This window comes from Schistocerca serialis, chromosome 6 (genome assembly GCF_023864345.2).
Source record: "Schistocerca serialis cubense isolate TAMUIC-IGC-003099 chromosome 6, iqSchSeri2.2, whole genome shotgun sequence".
In the NCBI taxonomy this organism is placed as follows: domain Eukaryota; kingdom Metazoa; phylum Arthropoda; class Insecta; order Orthoptera; family Acrididae; genus Schistocerca; species Schistocerca serialis.
The window spans coordinates 171,709,298-171,725,762 of NC_064643.1; the positions used below are offsets into that span (position 1 = coordinate 171,709,298).

Below are 16,465 nucleotides of genomic sequence, written 5' to 3' on the forward strand. Positions count from 1 at the left end.
GAGGTAGCAACAGGAAAGGGTGGAGGGTCTATTTACCTCTTGACATACAGCTGATTTTGCAGTGAATCCTCAAAGTGAATTTGTGCTTGAACTGCAGCTTCTTGCGCTTTGCGTGACATCTTTTCAATATCCTGATCAGAGTCCTTGCAAGTACAACATTCCCCATTCTCATCATCTTCCTTGGATTCTTCTTCTTCCAATAGTGGTGGATATGTCGTCTTTTTATCCAAGAACACCAGAGCTGTAATGAAAGGCAAACTATAACATTACAAATAAAAACCGGTGCAAGAGACACAAACAGCACATGAGAACTTTGATAAACAGTGTCTGCAGCACTCTGTGAATAGAGGTGTTGTTATCTTGGAATACCTGAGTGTTCACAGCATAATAAAAAGGTTAAGAAGAGAGGGCAATACTCTGTCACCAAGAATGTTGAAGAAAACATTGTGGTTTATGCTCATGGTAACCTGAATGAGTGTGTCCAAGTCATGTTACAAAAAAACACCCCTAAAATGCTACAGAATCACCTCTATCTGGATGTACTGTAGTTTAAATGCTCATTGGCCAACAGGCAAAATCACAAAACATTAGACAGCTCTACATGCCTTCGGTCTGCACATAAGGCTGCATTTCTTCAGCGGTTATTCAGCTGCTGGAGACATGCAGCTTTATGTGCAGTTGTGAGCAACGGCCTTTTGTGAGAAATCCAAATCCAAACATACACTGCATGCAGCTCACTTCACAATGTTTACTCAGAATCTGGTCAAGATAGACCTGCATTCACTGAGAGCAGCAATTCCTGTAGAGTTTGAAGCCAATTCTCCTGCCAAAGTGTGATGCTAATATCTAGTCCATATTGGTGAGGATCTCGATATAAACCAAGTTCTATGGCTGCAAGTGATACGCTATTCCTTGCAGATCCGTGGTCCACTATTCCTTGCAGATCTGCATCCACACCTACATATACATGTTTACATTGCAATTCACAATTAAGTGCCTGCCAGAGAGTTCATTGAACCACCTTCAAGCTGTTTTGCTACTGTGCCATTCTCGAATAGTGCAAGGGGAAAATGAAGATGTACATCTTCCCGTGTGAACTCTGATTTCTGTTATCTTATTATGATTCTTGAATGGCACAAGGGGAAAACGATGATGTACACCTTTCCATGTGAGCTCTGATTTCTCTTATCTTATTATGAAGATCATTCTTCCCTATGTAGGTGGTTGCCAACAAAATATTTTCACATTCTAAGGACAAATTTGGTAACTGAAATTTCTTGAGAAGATCCTGTTGTAGTGAAAAATGCCTTTGTTTTATGACTGCCACACCAATTCACGTATCATATCTGTGGCGCTCTCTTCCCGATTTTGCAATAATACAAAACGAGCTGCCCTTCTTTGAACCTTTTCGATGTCCTACACTGCTGCTATTTGAAGTGGATCCCACACTGTGCAGCAATACTCCAGAAGAGGATGGACAAGTGTAGTGTACACAGTCCCTTTAGTAGACCTTTTGCATGCTCTAAGTGTTCTGAGAATAAATCGCTGTCTTTGGTTTGCTGTCCCCACAACACTATCTATGTGATCATTCCAATTTAAGTTATCCATAATAGTAAGCCCTAAGTATTTAGTTGAATTTACAGCCTTTGAATTTGCTTGTTTTATCCCGTAATTGAAATTTAGCAGATTCCATTTAGTACTCATGCAAGAAAATTCACACTTTTCATTATTTAGAGTCAACTGCCACTTTTCACACTAAAGAAATATCTTGTCTAAATCATTTTTCAATTTGTTTCCAACACCTGATGATTTTATAAGACAGTAAATGATAGCATCACCTGCAAACAATCTATTAGGGCTGCTCCAATTGTCTCCTAAATTGTTTGTGTAGATCAGGAATAGCAGAAGGCCTCTAACACTTCATTGGGGAACTCCAGATATTACTTCTGTTTCACGCGATGACTTTTCATCAGTTACTATGAACTGTAACCTTTCCGACAGGAAATCATGAATCAAGTTGTACAACTGAGATAATACTCCACAGCCACGCAACTGGATCAGAAGTCGCTTGTGAGCAACAGTGTTAAAAAGTCTTCTGGAAATCTGAAATTATGGAATCAATTTTACATACCCTGTTCATAGCACTCATTTCTTTATGAGAATAAAGAGCTAGTTGTGTTTCACAAGGTGATATTTTCTGAATCCGTATTGGCTGTCTGTCAATAAATCTCTCTCTTTAAGGTAACCCATACAGTTCGAACACAGTATATGTTCCAAAATCCTACTGCAAATCAACATTAGTGATATGGATCTGTGATTCAGCAGATTACTCCTATTTTCTTTCTTCAGTATTGGTGTGACTTGTACAACTTTCCAGTCTTTAAGTGTGGATCTTTCAACCAGCAAGGAGTTGTATATGATTGCTAAGTATGGGGCTAGTGTATCAGCTTACTAAGAAAGGAACCTGACTAGTATGCAATCTCACCTGGAGGTCTTGCCTTTATTAAGTGTTTTAAGCTGTTTTGTTACACAGAAGAAATCTACTTCTAAGTTACTTATGTTGGAAGTCGTTCCTGATTCAAATTCAGAACTATTTACTTCATTTTCTTTTATGAAGGAATTTTGGAAAACTGTGTTTAGTAACTCTGCTTTAGTAACACTGTCCTCCATATCACCACCATCGTTATTGCTCAATGAGGATACTGATTGTGTCTTTCCACTGGTGTACTTTACATACAACCAGAATCTTCGGATTTTCTGCCAGGTTTCTACACAGTTCTGTTGTGGAAACTATTAAAAGCATCTCGCAATGAAGTTTGTGCTATATTTCAAGCTTGTATAAAACTTCGCCAATCTTGTTCACTGAAATTTGGCATGATTTTTCATTTCTTCTGCACCAGTATTCTGACTTGTTTTGTGTGCCACGGGGAATCAGCACCATCTCTTATTAGTTTATATGGTATATATCTTTCAATTGCCACTGATACTATTTCTCTGAATTTAAACCACATCTGGTCTATACTTATATAGTCAGATTGGAAGAAGTGCAGACCGGCTCTTCGGAAGGCATCAAGAGAAATTTTATTTGCTCTTTTAAATAGATGTACTTCGTGTTTATTTTTGGTGGGTTTTGATGTTACGGTATTTAGTCTCGCTACATCAACCTTATGGTCGCTAATCCTTGAAAACAACATGATGCTCCCTATTTGCTCAGGATTAGTTGTAGCAAAGAAGTCAAGTATGTTTTCAGCACCATTTATTCTTTGATTGTATCGATGATGTTTCATTGAATGTTTCGCACCTTGACACTTGTTGGTGGCCTACTATTGAAATCTGCACAATTTGCCAAAGGGTTGCACTCCTTTCACACTGAACAATTCTCTTCAGTCGTCGTTGGTCCCATTCTTGCACGATCTCTTTCTGACCGCAGCAATTTCGGAGATTTGATGTTTTACCAGATTCCCAATATTCATGGTACACTTGTCAAATGGTCATATGGGAAAATCCCCACCTCATTGCTGCCTCGAAGATGCTGTGTCCCATCATCCATACACCAACTGTAATACCACATTCACACTCACTTAAATCCTGATAACCTGCCATTGCAGCAGCAGTAACCAATCTAACAACTTCTTGTCTTATATAGGCATTGCCAACCACAGCCCTGTATTCTGCCTGCTTACATATCTCTGTATTTGAATAAGCATGCCTATATCAGTTTCTTTGGTGCTTCAGTGTATATACGCTCCACAGCAAAAACTTAACACAGTTACACACTAGAATAAAAGATAATAATTACTACCTGCTTCTGTTATTAGAAAATATCAACAGAGTGCTGCAGCAAAAAGGAAAAATTGCATTCTGCCTGGCATTGCTGGACAATGTGGTGTTGAGCATCAATGTTCTGATGTAACAGTTACCTGTTACCACATTTCTTCAGAATAACTTTTATTATACCAAGTCTCCTGACAAGCTTGTGCCATTTATAATTTTTAAATGTTTTCAACTAGAGTCCCTCTAAAATTCTATTGAATATTTGAGCAGTGTCTTCATTTGTCAATGCTGTCAGCCATTTTATAGTAGCAGTGTATGCAAAGTCAGTTACAATTCAAACTCTTAGCAACTTTGTTAGCTTTGTGAATGCAGATGTAGCATTTTGCTAATTTTTTTTGGTGATGGTTACAACTATTCAGAAAAGCAAGAATACACAGCCAATAGATTTTAAAATACTGTGTTATTATCTTGATTACAGCGTTTTACTCCATGCACACAACACTTACGTTCCATGCAATAATTTCTCCGTTCAAGGTTGTCTGGATCATCCTGCGCCCATCCTCCAGTAATGACGTAGTGAGTAACATTGCCATTGGGTTGTAAGGGAGGCTTCCATTCAATCACAATATCTGAGCTGCTGTTAGGGAAAGCACGCACAACCTGTGGAGGAGTTGGCACTGAAACACAAAACAGTATCATGAATCGACTCTCCACATCCTCCCAGTGTTAATTTCTTTTTATATTTACGTCATGAACTACCACAATGTTCAATACTTTGCTGGTGCCCTTCTGAGCACAAAACTAATGTTGAACAAAGTGAGAAATAACACTGAGGAAAAGATATTTTTAAATGTTTAACACCAAAACTGTTATTTAATTACTGGCTGACTAGTTTCACGCTTTGCCCATTTTCACAAGCCACTTATTTGTATTTAGGATATGTTTGGTGTGGATGATTCTACTTATGACATCACACTTAAATGTATCTCAGTTCTTCATTATCCAGATTGGTGTGATCGACGCGACAATGACTAGTCAGCTAATAAGTTACTATCTGCTTTGGTGTTAAACATTTAAACATGTCTTTTCTTCAGTATTTGAGAGCTGCAAGACTATTTTCATAGGTGCTGATCTCTGTGAATTTACATCTTGACATGTTTCACATTCCTGGAAAGTCTCTTTTATGATACACTCTACGAAACACTACACTCTAATTAAATTAAATGAACAAATCAATGATTTGGTTAATGGATGAAGAGGTAATATGGTCAGCAGTTTAGTAAGCAATTCGGTTTCATTCAAACCTTAAACCAAACAGTGGAGAATCCAGGTAGGAATATCAACAATGTACGAAAAAAGAGATTGCTACTTACCACAAAGGAGACACATTACCTTATTTACTCGAATCTGAGCCGCACTTTTTTCCAGTTTTTGTAATCCAAAAAACTGCCTGTGGCTTAGAATTGAGTGCAAAGTAAGCAGAAGTTCTAAAAAATGATGGTAGGTACCGCCACAAGTAACTTCTGCTGTCGAATATATGTAGTGCTACACAGGCATGCTTTGCAGGCACAAAGATAAATACTGACGCCAAAACCTTTGCGTCAGTAAATAAATTAAAAAAAAGAGTAAAAGACGAGCTTTTTTCTCACTCCCAAGTTTCGACCACTGCATTTTCATACTTTATCCAACAAAGTAAACCGAAAATCCGTATTGTTCATCTTCGAACGTAGCAGCCTTTCAAATGTTCATAGCAACAAAAATAAATTTCTTTTCACAAAAATACCAACAATGCACAAGGCTTTAGGATTGTTGCACAAGTTGATACGCTAGGGTTCATTACGATTTCACGTAGTGGCACCTACTGCTTTATGGAATTTTGTGAAGTGCTTGTTGGTGTTTTTACAGAATGAAGTTCTAATCATGCTGCAGGTCTGCGGTACGGGATTGATGAGAGCAACATCAGGCGATGGTGACTGCAGAGAGACACATTATTTGAACGTTCAAGTCATGCTTGCTTGCACAGCAGATGGACATAAATTACCCCCATTCATAGTTTTCAAGCAAAGGACTTTACCGAAATCGCAAGTGTTTCCAAAAACTGTAACTGTTCGAGCAAATGAAACTGGGTGGTTTTCAGAGGACATGGTGCTGGAATGGATTAGGTGTGTGTGGAATTGTTGCCCTGGTGCAATGCTTGGTTTACACAGTCTGTTGGTATTAGATGCGTACGCAAGCCATGCAAAACCTGCAGGAAAACGAAAATTAGAGGAAAGCAAAACAGACTTGGCAGTAATTCCAGGTGGGATGACGTCAATTTGCAACCACTTGACATCTGTTTGAACAAACCGTTTAAAGACAAGCTTAAACGCATGTACACAGACTGGCCTTCGAAAAGCGACAGACAACTGACACCAACATGACGTGTACAACGCGCAAGTTTGTCACAAGTGTGCCAATGGATTTATGATGCATCGAAGTGTGTTCCAAATCAGACTGTGCAGCAAGCATTTAAAAAATGTTAGATATCCAATGCACTAGATGGTATGGGGGATGATGCTCTGTATGAAGAAATGAGCAACAAAGAATCGAATGATAGTGATTCAGAATCATGACTGAGATTTTAAACATTTCGTATACGATGTATTACAAACCTAATAAAACTTTGTTTTAAATTTCACACCTCCACAGCATGCTAGTCCATCTCCATGCCATTCCTAATCCCAACCCCTCTCTGTTTTAATTTCTAAGTTATTTTCATTCTTATTTTATAAGTGTTGCTGCTCTACACTGCACAGGATAAAAAAGTGTGGAGAGCTGCATGAAACCAGTCTACGGACTGAAGACAACACACTCTGCATTTGAAGTCATCACTAAAAATCTACTACGAAAATCCGACTGGCAAGACTGTTTGAGATGTATGTAAATATGGCCAACTCTACGATCTGAATTTTTTCCTACTTGTGCTAATAGGAACTTTTATGAACCGTGAATCACATGCAGTATTCTCTTCACCATAAGAATAATATGAATGTAAACATTATGCCATATATTCTTTCATGTTTGCTGCTATCTCATTTAAATCCTGTCTGCCTAATAAACTATGAAACTAGCATGAGACAACAGCAAACACGGAAGAATATACATATCATGTCATGTTTATATTCGTATTATTCTTATGCTAAATACTGATACAGTCAGAATGAAGCAAGGCAACTGACTAGATTTTTAAATCTAAGCTGACTATAATTTCTGTGCAGAATGTAATGTACTAAAGAGGCGTCTGCAAAGATTTCAAATGGAGAAAAATTTTCGCTAAACTCTCGTTCAAAACATATTCTATCATATGCAGTCTATTATTTCGTTCTCGTTGATCATTATCAAAGAAATCAGCAGTGTAAGTAACAACAAATAGCAGTCTCTTGCCATTGTTTCGCTAAGGAGACAATTCCTCTCTTTTTTTTTTTTTTAATTGTTAAGCGGCTTTAGTGCGCACAAAAGCAAGTCATGCTGCGAGCGGCAACAGGTCATAAACACTCATTATCAGAATGCGATAAACAATGCATGACACAGTACAATAATGCATTTTCAGCTTAGAGTGACATAAACACCTATAACAAAGAGAACGGCACTTATCAGATCAAAGCAAAATAAGCAATCGATTCAAATCAGATGAAGCACATGGAAAAGGAAGGGTAGGCCTACCTGTATAAATGCGGACGGAGCGCCTGACACATAGCAATGGCTATCTGGTAAAGCTTAACTGCTAAGCTTACGACTCGAACCAAACTACTGTAGCTGTATCTTCATCCATATGACCTAAATTGTGTCTCATGTTGCTAGGGACCAACTTTGTTTTGATTTGGAGGTGCGGTCTAAAACTTTTGTCCCCCCTTGAATTTCGAGTCTCAAATTTCAGGTGCGCCTTAGATTCGGGAAAAATTTTTTTCCTTGATTTCGAGTATCATTTTCCAGGTGCAGCTTAGATTCGGGTGCACCTTAGATTCATGTAAAAATGGTAAATTGCAGACTGGCACAATTAAAATTTGATTAACTATTACCATGCCCTGAAATGAGAGACATCCTACCAGAGATTTTTCCCATCCCTCCTATAGTGGTGTTCTGTTGCCCACCCAACCTCCACAGCATGCTAGTCCATCTCCATGCCATTCCTAATCCCAACCCCTCTCTGTTAAGGATCATGCCCCTATACCCTGTACAAGAGCCAGGTGCAAAACCTGCCCAATCCACCCCCCCCCCCCCCCCCCACCTTCCCTATCCCAGTCATCATTAAGGGTTGGGTTGCTCATGACAGCAGCCGTGTCATTTACCAGCTCTGCTACAATCATATCATTGCACAGCTTTTTATATTGGTGTGACTACCAATCAGCTGTTACCAGCGAATGGCCACAGCCAAACTGTGAACATAACACGCCTGATTTCAATTGCTGCTTCACTACCCAAGCCATCTGGATCCTTCCATACACCACCAGCTTTTCTAAACTGCGTGGATGGGCGTTATCCTTACAACACATTCTCCACTCCCGTAATTATTCCAGTCTCAATCTATGGTAACATACTGTCCCTATATCCCCCACCCAACAATTTCCTCCCACTCTGTCCTATCATCTCTCCCCATTCTCATTTCCCACCCTTTTACTTGCAGCCTTCTGCCAATGCATCCATCTGTCTTTCCCTGCTCCTTTTCTTTTTTGCTTCTTTATGCCCAACATCCCTTTCCCACAACCTCCTGCACCTGTCAGCATTCTAGTTCCTGCACATTCCACCTGACAGCATTTGTCTCTCTCCCCACACGTACACTACTATCTCTTCCCCTTTCCTGTCCCCCTCCAGATTGCTGCTTGCATCCCATGTGATAGTTATGTTCTGGCCCGAGATGCTGGAGTTAGTGGTTGTATGTGCATGAAATGTGCTTTTGTGTGTGTGTGTGTGTGTGTGTGTGTGTGTCTTTACTGATGAAGGCTGTGGCTGAAAGCTCTATATCAGCGCCTTTTTATTGTGCCTGCCTGCAACTTAATGTGTCTCCTTTATGGTAAGTAGCAATCTCTTCCTACACTGTTGATATCATTCAAACTTTACTTACACCTGCCCAAATCACTATGGTTCAAATGGCTCTGAGCACTATGCGACTTAACTTCTGAGGTCATCAGTCGCCTAGAAATTAGAACTAATTAAACCTAACTAACCTAAGGACATCACACACATCCATGCCCGAGGCAGGATTCGAGCTTGCGACCGTAGCGGTCGCTCGGTTCCACACTGTAGCGCCTAGAACCGCACGGCCACTCCGGCCGGCCCTAATCACTAATTGGCAAACAGTGAAGGCAGTCAAAGTTCACAAACTAACTGAACAATATGCAACAGTTGATCTGAAATACCAGCTGAAGTAGTTTGTACACAGTCTCTGCATGCTATGCCTCTGCCACTACATCCCAGATTAAGTAATAAGGCTGGTTTCTTAACTGATGCGGCAGTTCACAATGGCCACATTACAAGAGCAAAGAGAAAAAGTATTAACTTGACAGAGAGATAGCATTGAAATAAATGGTAGTTTGTTTTTGTCACAAAATGTTGCCCAGTGTTTATCCCAATGGTGCAAGTCTCCGCCTGCCAACTGAAACTCAGTATTCCTACAGTTCAGAACAATAAACGCTTCCTTCAGGAATGAAATACGAATTAGTAGTATGAAGTTCCAAATGAAGTAATTCATTAGTCCGACGTCATACTATGAGGAACCTACCCTGTACGACGTCGTAGATACTGCAACAATGGCTGAGGGCATCGAGAGTGTGCAATATAGCACTATGTGATGTGGAATTAGATATGTATGTAACAGATGAAGAAAGATTAACACTGAGAATGTTCTGGGCAAGAAATGTGCTGCATTTTACTGACGATGACTGAAGATTGTGAAATCAATTCTTTGACAATGCCCGTAGAATGTTAAAAAAGAGCAACAGAGTCTGTGTGCTGATTTGTTACTGTGGCTCAGGTGTGTATCATCACACTAGGAATGAGACAGCAGTTGCATGTGGTGACAAAGTCAGTGGACCTGCACCAAAAACTGTGACCTTGATTTCATCCACCACAAAACTAAGATAATGGGTGTCAAAGCACATCTTCTTAAGACATACCATGGGTGACAAAAAAAGGACATCTGAGATACTACACAGTTCTTCTGGACCATCTGAATGAAAGAGAAGAAATAATGGTCAGGTGGCAAAATTCTTTAGACTGCCAACAGACACACATAAAAGTACAAGAAGCTATTGTAGCTTTAGGTACTATTAGTTCTTTTCTTGGGGAAGGAGAGTTTCTTATGCTTTCATTTGTGACTAGTGGATCTATTAGATTAGTGCATAGCTTTGTACAATTTTTGTTTTGCTTATTGGTATTCCGATTGATAAGAGCTTATTTATTAATTGTCATTTTTCACTTGTAGCTCGCTGTTGCTATTTGAGTTTACATACTGTCCTTTCATCATTTAGGGGCAGTGCGTGGAGCTCTGGATGCTAGAAAATGACGTCCAAATGCAGAAATCTGAACATTTCTGGCATAGTCTTCTGTTTGAGTTCGAGAGAGGGGTGACAGTAGCAGATGCAGCCAGGAACACCTGCGTCGTGTATGGGGATAATGCCCTTGGACAGGGCACAGCAAGAAAATGGTTTTCTCATTTTAAGGAGGATTGTTTTGGCATTAGTGACTCTTGACATTCAGGAAGACTTTCAGAGTTTGATGAAGAGCATTTAAATGCATTAATCCACAATGAGCCACGTCAGTGTACTCAAGGACTGGCAAATGTGATGCACTGTGATGAGCTGTGATCATTTCACCATCATGAAATTCTGCATGCAGTGGGGATAGTTCAAATATTGGGTGTACGGGTACTGCATACTCCAAGTAAAAACACAAAAATATGGGCCATATGTGCATCTCTGCTTGCTCATCATCAATTGATTCACAAACAAAACCAGCTACTCCTATCAGTATCATTACTGGTGATGAGAAATGCTGTCTTTATGCTAACGTAAGGAAAAGAATGGAATGGTTGTGCCCAAACAAAGTAGCAGCCCCCCATACAAAGACCTGCGTGCATCCACAAACGATAATGCTGTGCATCTGGTGGAACAGCAACAACATACTACAAATTGCTTCCCCGAGGGGTAATCATCACTGCTGACATTTATTCTCAACAACTGAGATGTCTTGCAGACACAATCCAAGAACAACAACCAGGAAGACTTTGTGACAGTTACGCTACTCCACGATAACACCACCTGCATCCCGCTAGACTGACAAAAAACCCTATACAGGAGTTGAGTCATGAAGTCATTCCACACCCACCTTATTCATCTGATCTTGCACCCCCAGATTTTCAATTTTTCCACTCTCTACCAAACAAACTTCAAGGAATTTCCTTTCCGGGCAAAAATGCGCTCCAGACATAGCTAGACAATTTCTTCACATCAAAACCACACGATTCTATGTTGCAGAATCGAAAATTTACCCCAGTATTGGCAGATTGAAGAATATATTGGCAGTGAAGGAGAATATATTACTGATGAACACAGTCTATGTAACATGTATCTGTTGTATTTATTAAAACTCGTGGGAAAATGCTACAAACTTATGCACCAACCCCATATTTTAAAATAGGTGAAGTACAGACACAAAACTCCAAATGAACACAACCAGCTTCAAAGCTGAAAACAATAATACTATGGTTCAGTTATATGCACACTTACACTGCCCCATTTTTTGCAAATCCAAAGTTATGCGATTCATCTGTTTGAGCACTGCGCAGTTCTGCCCCCACTATATCCACACAGTGTTCAGCTAATGACAGGTTCAGAGGAACTTTGTGCAGAATCACTCTATCCACAGAGCTGGCTCGAGTATATATTCTAACTATGTCACCCAAACGAAGCAGAATTGATTCATTTGCATCAGGCAAGAGAAGAAAATCATTATCATTTGGTGTAAACTTAATATTATCAAAGGCTTCAAGGCAAAAATTAAAATTTGTGAACTGGAAAAGAAGTTTAATATACCAGAATCAACAATCAAAAAAATTATAAAAGGTAATGTGAAAATCCTTGAAGATGTGAAACATTTTCAGTCTTTGAATTCAAGTATCATTTGTAAACATCATGGTATTATCGGTAAGCTAGAAACAACGTTAAAGTTATCATAAGATAATCAAGTAAGAGTAAAAATTAATTCTGTTGCTCAGAACATGGCGAGCTCTCAAGCTAAGCTAATGTTTGAGAAACTGAAAAAAGAAGCTGGGGAGTTGACCAAAGATGAAATGTTTAAAGCTAGTAATGGGCAGTTTAGCCAATTCAAAAGTAGTTATAATTGGCATAGCACTGCAGAAAGTGGAGAGACACCAAGTGCTGATACACAGACTACATCACTCTATCCAGAGAAACTTAAGACACTAATACAAGTTGGCTATAACAGCCAAACCATATTCAATGCAGATGAAACTGCTCTATTCTGGAAGTAGATACCTAAAAGGACTTTTATCATGCGCAAACAGAAAAGCTTTCCAGGTTTTAAATCATCAAAGGTCGAATGACAGGAATGGCTGACGAGAATGCAACTGAGGACTGTAAATTAAAAACTCAGAAATCCAAGTGCTTTAAAAATATGCTTATATCTGGTTTATTGTGATTTGGAAGCCAAATTCTGAAGCTTGGATGACAGCTTCCCTTTATTATGACTGGTTGTCATAATTTCATACCTGAAGTCAAACGTCATTGCCAATGAAAAATTCCATTTAAACAGATGCTTTTAATCAACAACACACTAGGTAATTCTCCTACTAATCTAATTAATTTTGACCCATGTGTGAAAGTTGCATTCTTGCCACCAAATACAACCAGCTTGCATCAGCCAATGGACCAGAGAGTCAATGAAACATTTAAAGCTTACTACACAAGATGATTGTATGTGCATCTACGTGAAGCTACAAGACAAAACAATGAGTTCTTTGTTAAAGACTTTTGGAAGCAATTCAATGTCTTAGATGCCTTGAGAATTACTGGACAATCTTGGAATGAAATTTTACAAAAAAAAAAAAAGACTTTAAATGGTGCCTGGAAAAAACTGTGTCCATTTTTTGTCCATTGTAATCCAGGGGGAATCAACACCAGATCTCCATCAAATTGATAACATGATTTAAAAAGTGGTTGATCTTGCCAGGCTGTTAAATTTAAGATGTGGGTGGTGATGACATTCAAGAACCGCTGGATTCACACAATCAGAAGCTGACAATTGATGTGCTTATAGAAACATGTGACCAAGAGAAAAACATTGAAAAACTTGATTCTTTATACCCAGTTCAATCAGAAGCTCAAATTAAGGTTGCAGACTTAACAGAAGGCCTCAGGGCCTCAGTTCAACTGAAAAAGGGTTACAAATTTTGGAAAAAATAGACTCCAGTGAAATGCGCATTTCTGTTACAAAATACGAAATAAAAGATTATTATCGAGCTACAAGGAAATTTTCATTGAGAAGAAAAAAAAATTGACTCAAACAGATGACACTGTTAGATTTTATGAAATCTTCTACATCACAATTAAATTAAGTTTACACTGTTTCAGTGCATAACACTGTACCATAATGTACACAGAGGTGACAAAACTCATGGAATAGAGATATGCACATACACAAATGATGGCAGTATCACGTACACAAGGTATAAAAGGGCAGTGCATTAGTGGAGCTGTCATTTGTACTGAGGTGATTAGCGTGAAAAGTCTGTAGACATAATTATGGTTCCACAAAAAGAATTAAGAGACTTTGAAGGTGGAATGGTAGTTGGAGTTAGGCACCTGGGACATTCCACTTTGGAAACTGCTAGTAAATTCAATATTCCAAGATCCTCAGTGCCAAAAGTGCGGCAAGAACACAAAATTTTAGGCATTACCACTTACCACAGACAACACAGTGTCCAATGGCCTTTTCTTAACAACTGGGAGCATCGGCATTTGCGTAGAGTGGTCAGTGCTAACAAACAAGCAACACTGTGTGATGTAACTGCAGAAATCAATGTTGGACATACAACAAACATATCCGCAAGGACAGTGCAGTGAAATTCGGCTTTACGGGCTGTTGCAGCAGACAACTGATGCGTGTGACTTTGCTAACATCATGACATTGCCTGCAGCATCTCTCCTGGGCTTGTGACCATATTGGTTTGACCCTAGATGACTGGAAAACTGTGGCCTGGTCAAATGAGTCCCAATTTCAGTTGTTAAGAGCAGATAGCAGGATTCAAGTGTGTGCTAGACCCCATGAAGCAATGGACCCAAGTTGTCAAATAGGCACTATGGAAGCTGGTGGTGGCTCCATATTGCTGAGAGCTGCATTTAAATTTAATGGATTGATCATTGCCTGCAAATGGTTATGTTTGGATACTTGGAGACCCTTACAGACATTCATGAACTTCATATTCCCAAACAACAATGGAATTTTTGTGGATGACAATGCGCAATGTCAACAAGCCACAACTGTTTGCGACTGGTACGAAAAGCTTCCTGGAGAATTCAAACGAATGATTTGGCCACCCAGATTGCCTGACATGAATTCCGATCAAACTGTTTGGGACATAACTGAGACGTCAGTTCGTGCACAAAATCCTGCAGCAGTAACACTCATGCAGTTATGGACGACTATAGGGACAGCATGGCTCAATATTTCTGCACGGGACTTCCAGCGATTTGTTGTTGACTCCAAGCCACATTGAGATGCTGTACTACACTGTGCAAAAGGAGGTCCAACATGATATTAGGAGGTATCTCATGACTTCTGTCACCTCAGTGTAACTTGTTGAACTGTTGAACATTTTACTTAATATTTTGCTTATAAATTATATTTTTTTGGCTCTGGTCACAATTGAACATAATATGTATGTAATTATGCGCAAAACTGGTCAGTTGCTTGGTTGGTTGATTTGGGGGAGGGGACAAAACAGCAAGGTCATTAGTCTCATTGGATACAGAAAGGATGGGGAAGGAAGTCGGCCGTGACCTTTTCAAAGGAACCATCCCAGCATATGCCTAAAGCGATTTAGGGAAATCATGGAAAACCTAAATCAGGATGGCCGGATGCGGGTTCGAACCATCTTCCTCCTGAATGTGAGTCCGGTGGGCTAACCACTGCCCCACTTACAAGAATTCAACTTACATGGTTATCACTAAGTCCCACCTATCACATAAGTGTCGTGTATTAGAGTACATCAGTGTCAAAAAAGATTGAAGGAAATGGATATACAACTACAAAACAGACAAAACGTAAATATCTTCAGAACATTCTTTCTGTAGACAGTGCTCTACATCTTTAAGACGGTGCTCTACATCTTTAAAGTTTTTGAAGAAAAGCATTGTGGAACCATCAAAAATTATATTTCTTGCCAGACAACTAGTTTCTGTTGAGCCATAGATTAACAATGCAGTAGTTGTGGTCTTCGGTCTGAAGACTGGTTCAGTGCAGTTATTTGCACTAGTCTATCCTGCATAAGTCTCTTTCATCTCTACATAATTACTGCCACCTCCTTTTTGAACATATTCAATATAGTCATGGTTCAGTATCCCTCTGCAAACTCCACACACTATCCTACTCTCCATAGGTATAAACAACACAGTTTATAACAACTCGCGCTGGTGGGAATGGGGAGACCGGCAGAAAGAAAACATGCAGGTCTGCAGGTCAATGACAGCACAGATCACAGGGTGAATAAATAACCAACAGGAGTCCAAGCTGTACCCAATATGTCTAAACATACAGCACAACCCAGGGGCAAATCCAAATCTCAAAATGTGATCTGGCGTAATACTCAGGCTTTAGAGTCTACCAAGAAACTGACTCCAGTTGCCAGATAGTGTTACTACAGTACACAGTCTTCAGAGGGTATTGCCACCTTACATACTTGTCATGGCAGCAGTGCCCCACACAGCCACGAGTCAAATCTTTCTTCTAGAGCCTGTGTATCTTTGACGTGTTCTCTCTATTGATACATTGACTAGGCAAGGATTTGAATCACCATTGGATACTAGACCCTCCATCACCAAGCTGATATCGTTGATGCCTAAGAATGTGTCCCATCAGACAATCCCTTCTGTTAGTCAAGTTGTGTCATGAATTTACTTTTCCCCCCATTTGATTCAGTGCCTCCTCATTAGTTATTCATGCTACTCACCTAATCTTTAGCATCCTTTTGTAGTACAGCATTTCATAACCTCTACTCTCTTCTTGTCTGAACTGCTTATTCTCCATGTTCCACTTCTGTACAAGCTTACACTCCAGACAAATACATTCAGAAAAAGATTCCTAACACTAAAATTTATATTAGTTGTTAACAACTTCCCAATTTTCATAAAAACATTTATTGTTATTGCCTGTGGGCATTTTATGTTCTCTCTCCTACAGCCACAGTCAGTTATTTTGCTGCACAGATAGCAAAATTCATCTACAACTATTTATCTCTGATTTGCTAAACTAAGCACCTCAGTATAACCTGATTTGATTCAGCTACATTCCATTAACCTTGTTTTACTTTTATGATTGTTCATCTTATTGGCTCTTTCATCCACTCTTGTCAGCTGCTCTTCCACATCCTTTGCTGTCTCCCAGAGAATTACAATGTCATCAGCAAAGCTTGAAGTTT

General features: G+C 39.4%; 1 protein-coding gene across 1 annotated transcript in view; it reads right to left on the minus strand.

Annotated features, from left to right (window-relative positions):
• LOC126484721 (insulin receptor-like) overlaps nucleotides 1-16,465 on the minus strand; it is an 83,986-nt gene that overhangs the window by 51,863 nt on the left and 15,658 nt on the right. Inside the window, exons 7-8 of the mRNA XM_050108317.1 lie at nucleotides 4,281-4,451; nucleotides 37-241 (exon numbers count right to left, since the gene is read on the minus strand). Coding sequence (XP_049964274.1) covers nucleotides 37-241; nucleotides 4,281-4,451 — 376 coding nt within the window. The remainder of the gene's footprint in view (nucleotides 1-36; nucleotides 242-4,280; nucleotides 4,452-16,465) is intronic.